This window comes from Silurus meridionalis, chromosome 3, assembly GCF_014805685.1.
Source record: "Silurus meridionalis isolate SWU-2019-XX chromosome 3, ASM1480568v1, whole genome shotgun sequence".
Taxonomy (NCBI): Eukaryota; Metazoa; Chordata; class Actinopteri; order Siluriformes; family Siluridae; genus Silurus; species Silurus meridionalis.
Genome location: NC_060886.1, coordinates 10,972,916 through 10,988,484, shown reverse-complemented (window position 1 = coordinate 10,988,484; position 15,569 = coordinate 10,972,916). Strand labels below are relative to the sequence as shown.

Below are 15,569 nucleotides of genomic sequence, written 5' to 3'. Positions count from 1 at the left end.
AATATTAAATGTGTTGAACTAAGATGTCTGTAGTGGAGCAGTGAAAATATTAGCCTTTGAAATAATAGAATAAATTGCTAGACACTAAGGGAAATGCATTCCTTTTCTTCTCCTTTACTAAAATGCATTTCTAAAATTGCCACATAAGGCATACCCTTATATTTAATGCATTCAAAGTTGAGAAGTATTCAGTGTTGATCTATATGAATGCATTAATTTATTGCATTTGTTGCATTCTGAATTTTATAGCAACAACTCTGTAAATAATTTCTTTTAAAGTGTCTGAGATTTGAATGTGAAATAGGTAGTGTGCTAACTGCATTTGGCAGTACAGGCAAACCAAATCTGTTCATTTTGGCGATGCAGCTTTGCTTGAGGAAATCGTGACACTGACCAGATGTTAATTAGGGTCATTTATGTTAATTGTCTTCTGGAACCCAGTGTCACACCAATCATACCTACTCCTTTTTCCCAGCTGTGCTCCAGTCACCATGTAGTAGAAAAGAGACACTGTAAAAATCCCCTGGAAAATATTTACCAAGTCTCATATCGCAGCTCTGAATTTGGCCTGAAACCTATTTTTCCAGTATTTCAAAATATTTCCTGAACAAAGAGCTCTTCTTAAGACTGTCAAGAATGAAATCGTGTATGCTAATGGACATGATTTGATATAATATTGTTTATATATATATATATATATATATATATATATATATATATATATATATATATATATATATATATATATTCAAACGTTTATGCACAACTCAATATGTTTACATTTACTGTGTATTAGAATAACTAAGTCACCTTTGATTTCACTTTCTTTATTAGAATGATGAACCTCTGATGTAAGTTGTGTTTTACTTTTAAATTGTGTTTTTCTTCTGCATTATTATAAATTCATTCAATACAAATTATAACATAACACATTTTAGTGGTAGTGTTGTTTGTTCTTTATATAGCTTTAAAAAGTTGCTCTTAAACAAATAAACAAGAAACAAAACACAAAATAAATAAACAAACAAAAAAAACCAAAAAACTCATACAGACAGACCCCATGATAGATAATGTTCTTGGAAGCTTATGGATCATTAGCCACAACCCCCAAAGAAAAGAATTGGTTGAGGCAAAGCAGCCGATTATTGAGGATAATTTTTTCCTTATCTCTCTTCTTAGAAAAGCAACAGAAATATCTCCCATGAAGAGGAATATTATGACTATTATATGACATGTCTAATACTCTTATGTTTGCATGAAAAACTATTTCCACTACTCCATTTTATTTTCAGTTCTAGGCTTTCTTATTGCAGTAGAGTTTTGAAGTGATTCTTCGATAGTGGGCTAGAACACACTGCTCCCCATATTAACCTTTTGGAGTGATATTTAATTAAAGGTTTAAAGGGCACTAACACCTGCACCTCGCTCTGAGAGTGGGCCTCGGTGCTAAGTGCCGTCTTGGTGGTGCAGTGTGGCAATTAGCATGACCTTAAGAGTGGCGCGGCCACCCTGCTGCCCATGCTGTGCAGAGCCTTGCTTGCCCTGTGCCATGCTGGGCAATCGAAATGGCCCCTGAGCTGACACGCCCCCCACCGCACTGTGCCTGACCCTGGCCGGGGGTCAGCCAGGGGTCACAATGGACACTGATGATGTTGGCAGTGATGGAAGAAGGAGGCTGCACCCTAACACCAACATTAACACCACTTGAATGACCCAAAGGGGTGCCATGCAATGGGTGTTCAGAGGTGGGCTTGTTAAATATTGGCCCCAGTGTAGTTTTTTGTTCATTTAGTTTCTAGTAATTTTGTCTGTTTCAAATCATAAGTTGAAGTGCTTGGGCTATCTTTTTATTTTAGCTTCTGCAGTCTTTCTTCTCGCCCCTGCACCCCTGCCTGTCCAGGCCAGAAGCACTGGGGAACCCCAGGCTCGTACGGCTAGTGCATCACGCTGTGCTAATATTTCAGTTAGCTTGAGTGGCTTGCTGACATGTTGTTTGTTGGGATTAGAAAGCTGTTTTCTTCAAAATCAATATGTGGATTGGGGCATGGGAGAGCAATGATTGAAGCTCTTGGCTAACACGCCAATCTGTCTTGACATGAGGAGGATATGTTGACATTGGTGTACTGGAGCTGAGAGAGAGAGAGAGAGAGAGAGAGAGAGAGAGAGAGAGAGAGAGAGAGAGAGAAAGAGTCTATCATACATGGCAAAAAAAAAAAATCACTTATCTGATGGATGAATACTCACAATATTCAATCAAAACTCACTATTTCTTACATGAATGTCATTCATTAATCTGTTACCAGGAATGTGAATACTTTTTGGAACTACACAATGCTTGGGCACAAAAAAATGAATAACGGCGGAGGAAAGAATAGTTATTTTTAATAAACATGAACACAATACTGTTTTTCTCTGGATCACTTATCATTTAACAGTGCCAAGGGAAATGCTAATAAAATGTTATCAGAGCTAAATGGAAGTTAAGTGGAGGGGAAAGCACTGAATATTCACATTCATTTGGCTGACAGCTGGGGGAGTTCAGTCACTCATCAAGCATTGATATTCATTGTATTCTGGCCCTCAGTACACCCCCCCAAACCCCCCACCCCTCCATCCACATTGAAAATCAACAGCTTTAGCACCTTTGTTTTAATTTAATTAAAGGTGTGATTGCCTGGGTGAAAACTTCATTTGCACACATGTGGGGGAGGGGGAGGTGGGGGGTTTGGCGGTTGAAAGGGTCATCAAAGGTGTAGCAAGAACAATTAGGTTTGTCCATAATAATTTTATAAATGGTCAACAGCTCAGGGCTTTGGCGAGGTACCAGTAATATCAAACTGTGTGCCTTTAAAAACAAGCCCTCTGTGTGCATGTGGCCCTGGGACCTGCTCTATATAAATTTGAATTCAGACTGCCTCAGCAGAGGTTCAGCAGGTAGGGAATAATGAGTTCTTTGAGATCAAGCCCTGGGTCTGCTCTGTGCCAAGGCCCTCAGGCCTGTCGCTCGCTCTCTCTCCCTCATCTCAGCCAGTTGTGCTGTAAGACAGTTTTATCTGAAAGGGACCTATGGCTAGCCAGAGACTATCGGCGCTCTCTGATTAAAAGGGGTTGTACTCTTATCCCATGCTGAGGCCAGATCAATGCTGTGATGATCTCCACCTGCTGCATGGCACTAGTTTTCATAAAGTCTTATCTGAACAGTTTAGTCACATTTTGTTTGCTTCTTTTTAAGACTATGTACCAAAATAGAACAAAAGTAATGAGAAAACATAAATAATGTTTCGCAGTTATATTAAAATAGAGCAAAAAAAGTGTAAATATCCAGAAGATAATGTGCTAAAGTGAAAGCGACTACATTTAAATTGATAAATTGCAATTAAGTAGGACACTTAAGATTACAAATTTACATAATTCATTTTTAAGTATAGTGATAAATGTGATTGGATGATTGAACTTATTGATATATAGTGTGCAGTCACTGGCTGGATAAAATAAGACAAGATGCGTGCTAACTATTTAAAACTTCAAATCATGATGTATGGTGTAAAAAAACATTTTTCAGTTTTAATATCACTCAAGCGTAAATAAAGCAAAAATACTTTTTGTAATGGAATAAAATTACCCTTAATACCGTACACATGAGCGATGCTAATTGATATCAATGTCTCTGAGAGCACACCAATGTAATCTTTGATGACCTGTAACTCTGGCACAACTTTCCTGAAACCTACTCATATTCACATTATTCTTTATTACATTTAATTCTGAGCATTATATAATGCTCACACTTTCTGTGGTACTGATTGAAAGCGTTGTCCCCATGTCCACAGTTTCCAGGATTAGCTAGCTGTGTGAGTGTTTGTGTGTGCCTGGTGCCTTGCAAAGAACGAGAGACCGATGTCTTGTATTCCTTATTATTCTGGTACTAGGCTTTAGATTCCTGTTATTAAAAAAAAAAAAGAAAAAGAAAATATGGAAAATTTTTAAGCCAGAAAATATTGCAGTCACTAATGCTACATTCTTGTAGTTTGTGTTCATTAGCATAGCTAAATTTGATTCACATTCCTGAAGAAACAGCTTAGTGTTGTATGAAAAGCTGGTAGAGTTTAACTGATAGGTAAAAGCGGATTTATGAAAGTGTCAACGCCATGAAAGGTATTTATGAAGGGAAAATTGAAAGGTCAGTTGTTTAATAAAAAGAATAAGCAGTTTTACCATCACTTGATAGAAAATTGTATTTGGTGTCTTTTGTTTTTTTTATACATTAAAATATCTGAGCTTGATGTTACAATCCATTGTGCAAATCAACATAAAGAGTGTATTACACTTCAGAATAATTCATTATACTTGTACGAATGCTTGTATGAAGTGTTTGTGTGTGTTAAATTACAAATTTAGACTGATACATTGAAGTATTGATGTTGGGTGTATTTTTGTGTATTTAAGTGTGTATAAAATTTGTGTTCTTTTTCTGTTTGTTTAAGGGGCACTAAGAAAGTGTGTGTATGAGTGTATATATAAATATATTTTGACATTGAAAAAAACAGACTCTACAGCCTGGCCTGTGAGTGAGCTTGGCCTTGACTCTCCCAGCTGGTCAGTCAGGTCTGGCCTGGGGTGTAGTCCTCACCTACTTAGACACAGAAATCCTCATTGCCACTGTTCAGCACATGGAACAAAGCCCATTTTCATCAATTGTCCTCGAGGAAAGACAAGAGGAAAGACATACAGTGACTACAAATAACAGCTAGTATCCAGGTAATAGAGGCTGTATTGTGTGCCTGCCCATTGCTGTTACCTTGTTATCTCGGGCTTTTACTATAATAATCAGACTCTCACCGTCCAACCAGATCCTCCTTTTTCATATGTGCAATCACTCTTTTATCGAGCCTGTTGAAACATGGCAAGTCTCAAAATGAGAGTGGGGGTATATTTACCCCTGCCACCTGAGGGGATTTTACCCTACCCTTCACAATTCTCACCTACCTCTGTTTACTCACAGGCCTCTTCACTATGTCACAACATTTACATGTATTTGGTTTTGCTTCAATTTGTATGTGTTAGATAAGAGAAAAAGAGCGATAGAAAATTCACTAAAAGAAAAATTCCCCCAGCAACTGAAAAAACTCACCCCCATCTGCCCCCCAGCCAAAAAAAAAAAAAAGGAAATTCCAAAAAATGGAAAAGAATCTGCTGCCCAGCTGATGGCCACTTATAGCAGGACAAACAAAAATCAAAAAACTGGAACCATGCTTTTAGCTTTTAATTCTAGCCCCAAAAGTTTCCAGCTGCTCGCATAATTATTACCTTTTAAAGTGTATGAAAATGGCACGTTAATTCAAACAGCCACTCTTTCTATCTCTCTCTGTTTCCTCCACTTGCCACCCCCTCACCACAACAGGTAAGCTCTGCTACTCAAAGGAGGTCTTCTTTTTACTTGTAATTTAGCTCAGAAAGCCTCTGGTCTGCCCAGCTTATTCTTAGCCAAGCCTGTGTTTCCTGTCAGAGTGGAAGGAGGTGCACCTTGTGCACGGGGAGCGGAACAATGTGCTCTTGTCCCAGGTTCTTCGGACCCCTGTGCTGTCTGTCAGCCTGGGATTGTCATGCAGGCCCTCCTGCAGAAACAAAGGGGCTGATGGGCTTTGTGGCTCACCAGGACCCCAGTATTGTTATTTGGGTCCCTGGGAGTGTTTGTTCTCAGGACCTTATCACTCATGTTGTTCTGGTATAGGTAACTGACTTGTGTTAACTGGGATGTCAGTTTAATGAAGTAATGGACTCTGTGTGTGTGTACATCTATATGTGTGTATGCAGGCATGTATGTAAAATCATATGCATTTGTATCACAGTGCGTATTAACTGTAATTTTAGTGAATAATCACAATTTCTAGCTAAGGGGTTGCTAAAATAACTTCCCCACCAGGAAGCATTTCAAGCAAAAATATCTCTGGTACTCCACAAACTTCAAGCACCTGCAAAAAACAAGTTATCATATGTCATAATTGTTTTTTACAATAAAAAACAGCAGATTACTGTTTAAAAAGTACAATCTATCTGTTTAACTAAAGCTGCACATATAGTTAAAATCAGCTAGCATTATATGCCAAAAATATAATTCTAAGTAAAATTTGAAATAAATTTTAGCTTCTCTAAAAACAAGGAAGCAATTTCTGCAAATGGCAATACAAATGCTGCCTATGTGGTACGTTCAGTTGAAACACTTATTTCTCTGTTCGTCCTTTAGCCATTTATGACTTTTTATATAAGTTGATGAATCTGTGTACCATGAAGCCAGGTGGAATTTCCTCATCAGAACCTCCCCAACCTTAATCATAATATAATTTCAAATGCAACAGTGACCCTTTCAAACAGGATTAGCTGCACCTTCTTATACTAACTAACCAACTAACTAACCAACTAACTAACTAACTAACTTTGCATTTTACAACCATTACATGCACATGCTCATTCAACTGTTTTCAGTAGGTTCAAAGTCAAAGGTGGTTGCAGTCTGATCAACCAGGTGCTACAGTATTAGTGCTCTTTCGTAAAAGAGAACATCTGCTGGTGTTTTGGGCTGTGCTCTAGCCCGGCTGAGAGGAGCAGAGCTAGATGAGGTGACTGACAGCTCCTCTGACCATGTTGGGACTGGCAGATGCGGAGGTGTCACCGTTGTGATGAATTGTTTACGCTCACCTGTCTGCCGCGTCCTTCAGCATCAAGGGGATAAGCCTGGCTGATGAAGGGTGTTTGTGTGTGTGTGTGTGTGTGTGTGTGTGTGTGTGTGTGTGTGTGTGTGTGTGTGAGAGAGAGAGATTTCTGTTGAGGGGGACAGGCCCAACCGACAGGAGCAGGGTGGTGGCAGTGCCACGGGGTTGACACTATCTTCAGGCACATGTACGAACAACTGCGGCAGGCATGTTAAACACTGCTGTACTCACGTGCGGCGAGCGTGTGTGTGAGGTCGTGTTTTAGCAAGAGCAGACTTTTCCCCATGCTGCGTGTGTATGTGTGTGTGCTGCTTCCATGTGCTGCCGTTGGGCTGCAAGTATTACGCATTTTGAAGTGTAATTAAATCCTTTTGTATGAGGGGAAGTGTTTCTGCAGAAGTAGTGTATTTTGTGCTACATTTTTTTCTCTATTCCTGCTGGGAAAATGAGCATCTTAATGAGCATGTTGTTTACTTCCAAAAAATGGGAGGGATTTCTGTCTACCCCCTCTATCACAGAACATACAATATTCAGAAATATTTGATTTGGCAAAAAAAAAAAAAAATAAATAAAATACGGGATATCCATGCTTGGCTGCATGGTTTATAAGAAATGATGATTTTAACTGGATAACTTTCCACTGTGGTCTCATATCATTGACAGTGGAAGATGCATATGCACCATAACCACCCACACATTCTTCTATGTGCACATGGAGCTGTATGTACTCATAATTACGCATATATTAAACACATTTCAATATAAGAAAGATAGGAAAACAAAGCTGAAAAAATAAATTGTACTGTTTATAACTGGGAGTCAGATAGAAACTATATTTTTGCTTATATACACACATATATATATATTTCTTTAATTGGTATAGCCACCTTAAATCATCCCCATCTTTCATCTGTCATATTCGTGTACACTTGTGCTGTCATTGTCTGATATACTCCTTTATTCACTTTTGCTGATTTTGTTCATTATTAAATGTTGAACACCAGCCACAATAAACCATTTTCCAAATGAATGTTGCAAAACACCCCCTGCACCCTTACACTTGCCCACCACACAGGAAAATGCAGATGGGAGTTTTCTCCAATGCTAGAGGAGTCAGCCATCTGTGCTCTAGCATTCAGCAGTGTCTGTATTACATAGGCCCCCTTAGTAACAAGTGATACATTACAACATCATCGACTGAGAAGGAGCATCATCAGAATTGTAAAATTGTTCTTGATTGCCATGGCAACAGAAACCTAAATAAGTTGATCTTTTTATGGCCTGACTCATTGGTAATGGAAGTGTGTGTGTGTGTGTGTGTGTGTGTACACAAGCACCAAAACAACTACTAGCCTCCATACACCACTACTCATACACAGAAGTCTGTGAGGGGAACAGAGGCCAATATGAAAGCATTCACAGAGCGAGGTATTATCTGTGGATTACTGCGACACATGCTGGATGACCAGCCCAATGCAGTGAGCTTAACTTCTATGAAATGGGTCTAAATAATTAGCTGTTAGCAACACATAATGGATTTGGAATTTGAAGCGAGGATCAGATGGGCTTTGAATAAAAGTTGCTCTGGCTCTGGTTGAGGCGGCAGCTGAGAATAGCCATCTGACAATGGTCCTCAATGACAGCCAGGCACTAGCTAGTGCTAACTTGTAAAAACTACAGCATAAATACAATGAAGGAAGGATAGGCTGCCAAAAATATTATACTTCCTTCCTTATACCTCCTGCTCATAGACATTGAGATTTAAAAAGAAACCAGTATCAATATGTTCATAGGCAGCCTATGAAAGCTGGGATTTATTGCTTTTCTAATCATCGAGAGTGTTGTTAGCCATGGTGCTGTGTTGTGGCCTCTGTCGAACACAGCTGCGCTAATGTAATTCGGCTGAGATGAAAGGAAATGGCTGCTTAGTGAAGTTCAGCGTTGCTGTGAAACATGGACGGAAAGGAGCCAATTAGATCTGCTAAAGTGACATGATGAAGCAGCAATACTGCGTGTGGTTTTCTTTAATGGCTGGAGCCGGCTCCAACGCTGGATCCCTTTAATGGCTGCCATATGCGGGCTTTTGGGTAGACTGGCTTCCCGCAAGATGTATGCTTGTGTTTGGTGGTGTGTGGGATGGTTAGTTTCTCTTATCCTTGATTTACTTTTCTTTAATATCAGCCATGAACTCTTCTGAGTATCCCAGAGAGCTGAGGGAGGTTGGATTGTGGTAAATTTTGGTGCTGAATTAGGTCCTGGTTAGATTCTAAACAAGTATATATAACAATAAATTATAAACAAGTATATATAACAATAAATATATGTTATAAATAAATATATGAAATACTTGGTGAGCATTTGTCAAACGCAAAACAACCCAAAAATAATTGTAGAATATTTGGTTAAAAAATGAATGAAAGCATAAAATGATCACAGATGAGAAGCGTTAATTTGATTGTTCTTATTTTTATGTTTTACACTTAGTGTACAAAGGATTATTATCTTGCATTTTTATGTCATGTTGGGGAAGTCCCTATGAGGACTGGGATATATGATTGTTTTGTCCTTGTGGAAACATTTGGCCATTCCCTCACAACCATAATTTATGTAAAAACAAAACCTAAATATAAAATAAATCAATAGAAAGTTCTCACCAGGCGAGTAAGACAGATTAGTGTGTGGTGTGTGAGTCCATATGTGTGTATTTGTTTGTGGAATCAAAACTTTATCCTCCATTTCCCGTGTGCATCCCATTTAGATGCAGGTGATAACATGACCCTTACTTTGGGGTCATCAGATGTCCAACCCCATTGGGCTCACTGGGGAAGAGTTGATCATGAATGTGAGTGAGGCTTTTAATCCTCCAGCTCTCCCCTGGAAATGGAGATGTAATGACATTTGCAGCTGAAAGGAGCTCATTCACCATTTGTACAGTTTAAAGATGCAAATTAGGCGTTCTTGCATGGCCCAGAGGTACATCCAAGAAAGCAGCAGATTTGCAAGGATTAGTTCTACAGGTTCTCTTTCTCATGGTAAGAGTCCATGCTGAATGGGAATAGAGGGAAAGGTGAGGGGAGGAAGATGAGTGGTGGTGGTGATGGTGGTGGAGGTGGTAGTGGTCCCTACACTGCAGTATTTCAGGTGTATATCAGAGTGCTAGTGGACACATCACAGTTTCACTAACAAACACATACACACATGGGCTCACACTTGCAGTGTGACATGTGCGTTTGTTTGCGGCTATTGGCTGTGAAACACCTGTTCAGGGAGAGAAAGCAGCCCCGGCGGCCCCCTCCTCGTGCCCTCGTGGTTTGTTTGTGGTAAACAGAGGCCTGTGAAGGGGAAAGTGAGTGACATTTGGGAGAGCCTGGACTTTTAATTGTGCTTAATTTGTCAAATGTCACAACATTGCTCACTGGAGTTTTTTGTGCTCGATTTGTGTTTAAGCTGTTAACCTGGGAGGCAAAAGCAGCAACTTTGTCATTTTATTATTAACTTTAATGCTTCAATTTAAGTGCTTCATTTCAAAAAATTCTTTAGACTTTTTAAAATTTTCTTTGGAAATAGATATAAAAATCGAAATAATATGCATTTTATTTACAATAAACTTGGTGACAGAATCCTTTATTATTGTGATAAGACAATGTAAGATATACAATTTTTTAATCTCTCCTGGGGGAATGAGTTTTTTTTAGCATTATGACTAATAAAAAATACACTTTGATAAAGGCAGTGATTTAATATGACAAGTATAAATGACTTGTATATTACTAACAATGTGTAAATCTAAAAAGCATAAATAAAAAACAATATACGCATATATAATACTATATAATACTATAATAATATATGTAAGATAATTAACTATTTGTATTATTAAATATATTTACAAATACACATGATGTGCTTGTGTTTGTATCTGATTAGTGTAACATTATAAGCAATATATATGTTATTATATAAATTATTAAATAACATATATAATATATTATAACTAGCTATATATATATATATATATATATATATATATATATATATATATATATATATATATATATATATATATATGTGTGTAATATGTCAGTCTACTTACGTCCACTCAGAAAATCAACACCCAGTACACACATGACCTCCTTTTTTTCATGTACTATTTCTTTCCTAAGTGTAGAGGCAGAGGCTGCAGGCTGGGCCAAGCACAGCTCCAATCACTGTAAGTAAATGGTCACTGTACTGAGCAGTGCTTCTCATGACATACATCATATTATCGCATTTTCTCCGCTCTATGTCTTGCCTTTCAGTCTGGGCTCTCCTCAAAGTGTCAGCCTGTAATTAAGTGTCCCCTCTCCTGCCGTCGGACTGAGCAGGATCGCTCCGACTAATGAGGGTAGGGGGACGACATGATTGCTGCTACATGAATCGGCAGCACGCGTTCCCAGCAAATACGACTCCCTGGCAAATCCAGCTCCCCTCACATGCCGAGGAGCCAGTCCGGGGTATTAGGGTGTAATTCACCCTCTCCCAAGAAAATTGCAGGGATATGAGTCTAAGTTAATGAATCTGGTTCATTCCACTCTCCCGGGCACACAGACCCTCATGCACGTACACACACTCACACACACACACACACAGACACACATATGATTGTGAGCGTGCTCAGCTGCCACCTGATATGCTTGAGTTGTAAAGTTAAAGCCTTCATTATCTCGGCGGGCAGCAGAATGTGTCACCTTCATTGCTTCTGACACACACTTCTCCAGTTGTAGAAATTAAAGGTCAAGGCCAGTGCCATGCCCCCATGTCTATGTGGGATGATGTGGTCAAAGTGTAGCTAGATATCCACTGTGCCAGGCACACACACACACACACACACACACACACACACACACACACACACACACACACACACAAATGACCAATGATGATTCGGAATTGTGTCTTTGTGAGTTCAATTAGTCAAAATCTTTACTTGTCTCTGAAACCCAGATCCTGTTTAAATTACATTAATACAAGTGGTGAATATTTAAAGGACTTGTGCAAATTTTTTTGGGCAGTATTTGTGTCTGTGTATGTGTGTTTGCGGTAATGAAGGATGTTTCTCAGACATTTAAAGCAGGTAATGATGCCCTGGTACAGGCGAAGCCCCTTCCGGGGGCCATGGTTTAAGATGGTTGCAGGCAATGGAAAAATTGCCTCAGCCATTTTTATGCCCTGTGTTCCTGTTGTTAAAGCCACAACTAGCAACAATTATGATGAGGTGAGCTTCCCTGCAAATGTGTGTGCATATGTGTTTTGTGCATATGTGTATGTGTGTGTTGGTGTATCTGACCATTGGTGTTGTATCAAAATTAAATTAATACGGTCAAGCTTAAAACCTGTCACAGATAAATGGGGAGATTTTAGTTGTGTCTGGTCCGAACTCTGTGCCAATTTTCCAATAGGAATCTCTCCTCAGCAGATGTTTTTTTTTGGTGAACTGCAAACACACACACACACACACACACACACACACACACACACACACACACACACACACCTCACTGTGATCGGGTGAACCATAAGTTTAACAAGTGCTTATAAGAACAGACTGGATAATAAAAGGAAATGACATTACCTGCCAGTTTTCAGTGTTTAAAAGAGTCTGCACTTTTTTCCACGTTTTCTCTTGTTTTACATTTTTTTTCTGCATTAAAAAGCTTTAATGTAAATAAAAATACTCTTCAATATGCTGTTAGCTTAATTAAAACTAATATCAATATTTTAGATTTATAGTATATGTATTCCTAATGATTTTTTTCCTGGAAAGAAAACAGACAGTTCATGGCTAAATAGGGATGTTTGCTGCAGGTAACATTGCCAATGCGACATGCTCGACTAGACATCACACAGATGTAAAAAGCTCTCAGGTTTCATTTTGATGTTTGTAGAATTGCCTTCATTACTTCTGACATATTTACCAGCTGTATATCACCCTCAGACACTATCTGGCAGACACTTACACTCTGGGCTTTCTAAACACTCACTAAACAAAGCTGTCAATGTCTCTGTCTAGCTGATTACTTCATCACCTTTCTAACAGTACTTCCCATGCCAAGTGAGTGAATTAGTAAAATAATGGCAAGGCCAAGCAATAGAGAAATTTATTCCCAAAATCAAATTGTCTGTGACCTGCATAGCCACAGAGCTCATCATTTTAAACATAGAGCAATGGAGTGAGCAGGGAGAAAAGACCCTCTGGAGGCCGCTGAGTTGAAGCTTCTGGTCAGACTTGCTGAATGGTCTTGCTCAGCCGACCTGCAGCAGTCCTGCACCCACCAGCAGCGTTGCTCCAAAATCAATAGAGGAGCTGCTCCCCCTGCTGTCCGCATCCTGCTATAGCTTGTGGCTTCTCTTTCCCTTGGGTAGAGCATACAGCTCCAAAATGTGTGTCTATGTCTATGTGTTAGTGTGTGTAGGTGATTGAATGTGTGCTGCAATTGTATGCTCAATCTGCATTATATACACAAATGTATACAAACTTGAATACCTTTGCTCTTTCGTTCCTTCTTCACCATTCTCCACCTTCTTATATTCTCAACACCACTGACTCAGCAGTAAACGCATAATGTCTGGTAAGAGAATCTAGTCTATTGATTTTATTTGTTGGACAGTGGCCTGAGTCAGAGGGGTCAGAGAGGGTGTAAAAACATTTGGTAAAGACAATCCAGGAGACAGAGTGCTGATCCCTGGGTTTACCGGTTGGGACTGCTTGGTTTCATAACAGTTCTCACAGTCCGAGTGCTTGTAGTGACCTTAGTCCCATAGGTAGGTCGAAGTTCATCTGTACTATTCTGAGCTGCTGCTTCTACAGGATACTGAGGAGGTGGCGAGGGCAATGGGGGGAAATGAGCTAAGCTCCGGGTTTACTGCCTTGCTGATAGGGGGCTCCTGGTTCCGTTTGAAAAAAAATCTCTGGATTGAGTTTAGTCAAGTTGCTGTTTTTTCTTATTCCTGAGGTTGGAAAAGAGCTTCCCTCTGTTTCTGCTGAGCCATGTGTTTTATGTAGTTTAGCAGTATTTATAGAGCATGACTCATCTTGAATGGCTGATTATGAAATTTTTGTTCTATGGAAAAGAGTTTGTATATGAAATATATAAAGTAGAGGTGATTGAGGTCTCTGTGTGTTATATCACAACAACAGTTTAAATGCCCACACTTGTTCTGTTATTTGATCTATTTATTGTGTTTATGTATGTATGTAACACAAAGCACTTGATGTCAGGAATATGGCCCTGGACTACAATTCCCAGCAGCCACTCCACTGCCATGTCACTAATTACTCACACCTGTTCCTTGTCACCCTTGATTAGCATATGTATATATGTCTCACCTTTCACAACACACTTGGTCTCAGTTTGGTTTCCATGGTGGTTCCACTGCGTGGGCTTCAGTGGCTAATTGAGGAGCATAGTTCATGGTATTTGGAGTTATGTTTTGTATATATATTTTATATTTAAAAAAAAAAAAAAAAAAAATTTGAGTTCACTGACCTTGAGTTAGTTTCATATGTTTCCTACAAGGCCTGTGAAACAGTGGTTGTTAGTTGTAATACTTGTAAAGTGGTATTTTCCTAACCTGAGTTAATCAACCACAGTGGTATTTGCTAAGAGCATCTTGTGTGGGTGAGTCTCAGAGTTGTTAATCTCACACTAATGCCTGTGCTAACACTGAGGCCTGTGTTCACACTGGGGTGCTGCTAACCTCTGGTATAGATGCCCCCATCACCCGGCTCCCAATCTGAGCAAGTTGGCTCTATAGTGTTTGCAGGGTGGTCCTATGGGTTGGACAGAAAGGCAGTCTGGAGTAAACAAGGCTCAGCATGCCTGCGGTTTATGTTGACTTTTTCGAAGAGGTGGCCATTAGAGCAAACAATCAACTTTGCTTCATCCATTGCTGTATGGTTTGCTATGCATCAAATCAGGCATTGGGCAATCAAATTATTCCAAATTATGAATGTCGGCTCAAATGCTTTCATGCATGCACAAGTGCGTACATACACCTACCTACCTCCTCACTTTTGTTAGAAGCATGGTGAAAACTGGATGGTGTGTGAGGGTGAGCAGCGACAAATATAGTGGCATTTAGATATAAAGTCCTGGCCTCCTTACTTATCTAATCCAATCTAATCTATGACTATTTTTAATTTTCTTCCTTCAGAGAAGAGGCTAGTGTTAATTAGTTTGCTTATCTCTGGTCATGAATGGCTGAAGTTCTCACAGTTTCTGCATTTCAAATGAAGCCTAATTGGATTCTTGGGGTAAAAGAAACAAAGAAAGGGGGGGAAAAAGAAATGGCAACAAACACCAGATAATAGATAAGAGAGTGCAATGGAGTGGAAGTGAATTAAAGAAAGGAGGCGTGCACCATGGCCACAGCTGAGAAAGTGGGACAAATAAGACAGAACATGGTCATGGTCAAGTCAAAACAAATTGTGCACCCAACTGGTCACTATAGTGTCTTAGGGTAAATGCAAAATCTTTTGGGTTTTTTCCTTAAATGATAACAGCTGAGAGAAATATCTGGATAAATACTTTTCATTTATTCAATTCTTGAATGCAGATTTTGTGTAGCTAAGCCACTAAATACTGATTTAATGCATATTTTTTTTATTAGTATTTGTCAAATATATTTATTATTTGGGATTAATGTCAAACTATATTGTTTAAGAATGAGACATGTCACATTGCATAAATCATCTATCCAATTCTGGATGTCCTGAATATCCCAATCAGGTCAGATGAAGAGAATTGTTTAAAGAAATATTGGCTTGTTTAGTTTTATCTGGAAGGAACAAGGGCATGGGAATTATTAATAACCCTTTGT

At 39.1% G+C, this 15,569-nt stretch overlaps 1 protein-coding gene across 11 annotated transcripts in view; it reads left to right on the top strand.

The window, feature by feature from the left end:
- The first annotated feature begins 14,099 nt into the window (after positions 1–14,099).
- The window catches only part of LOC124380928, a 46,050-nt gene continuing 44,580 nt past the window's right edge, over positions 14,100–15,569 (top strand). For 8 of the 11 annotated variants that reach the window (XR_006924752.1, XR_006924753.1, XM_046842338.1 and 5 more), the window contains exon 1: positions 14,100–14,163. Coding sequence is in view for 6 of the 11 variants with exons in the window: in XM_046842338.1 (XP_046698294.1) it covers positions 14,161–14,163 (3 nt within the window). In the remaining 5 variants the exon portion in view is untranslated. The remainder of the gene's footprint in view (positions 14,164–15,569) is intronic. The other 3 variants (XM_046842303.1, XM_046842251.1, XR_006924754.1) reach the window with 2 other exon arrangements.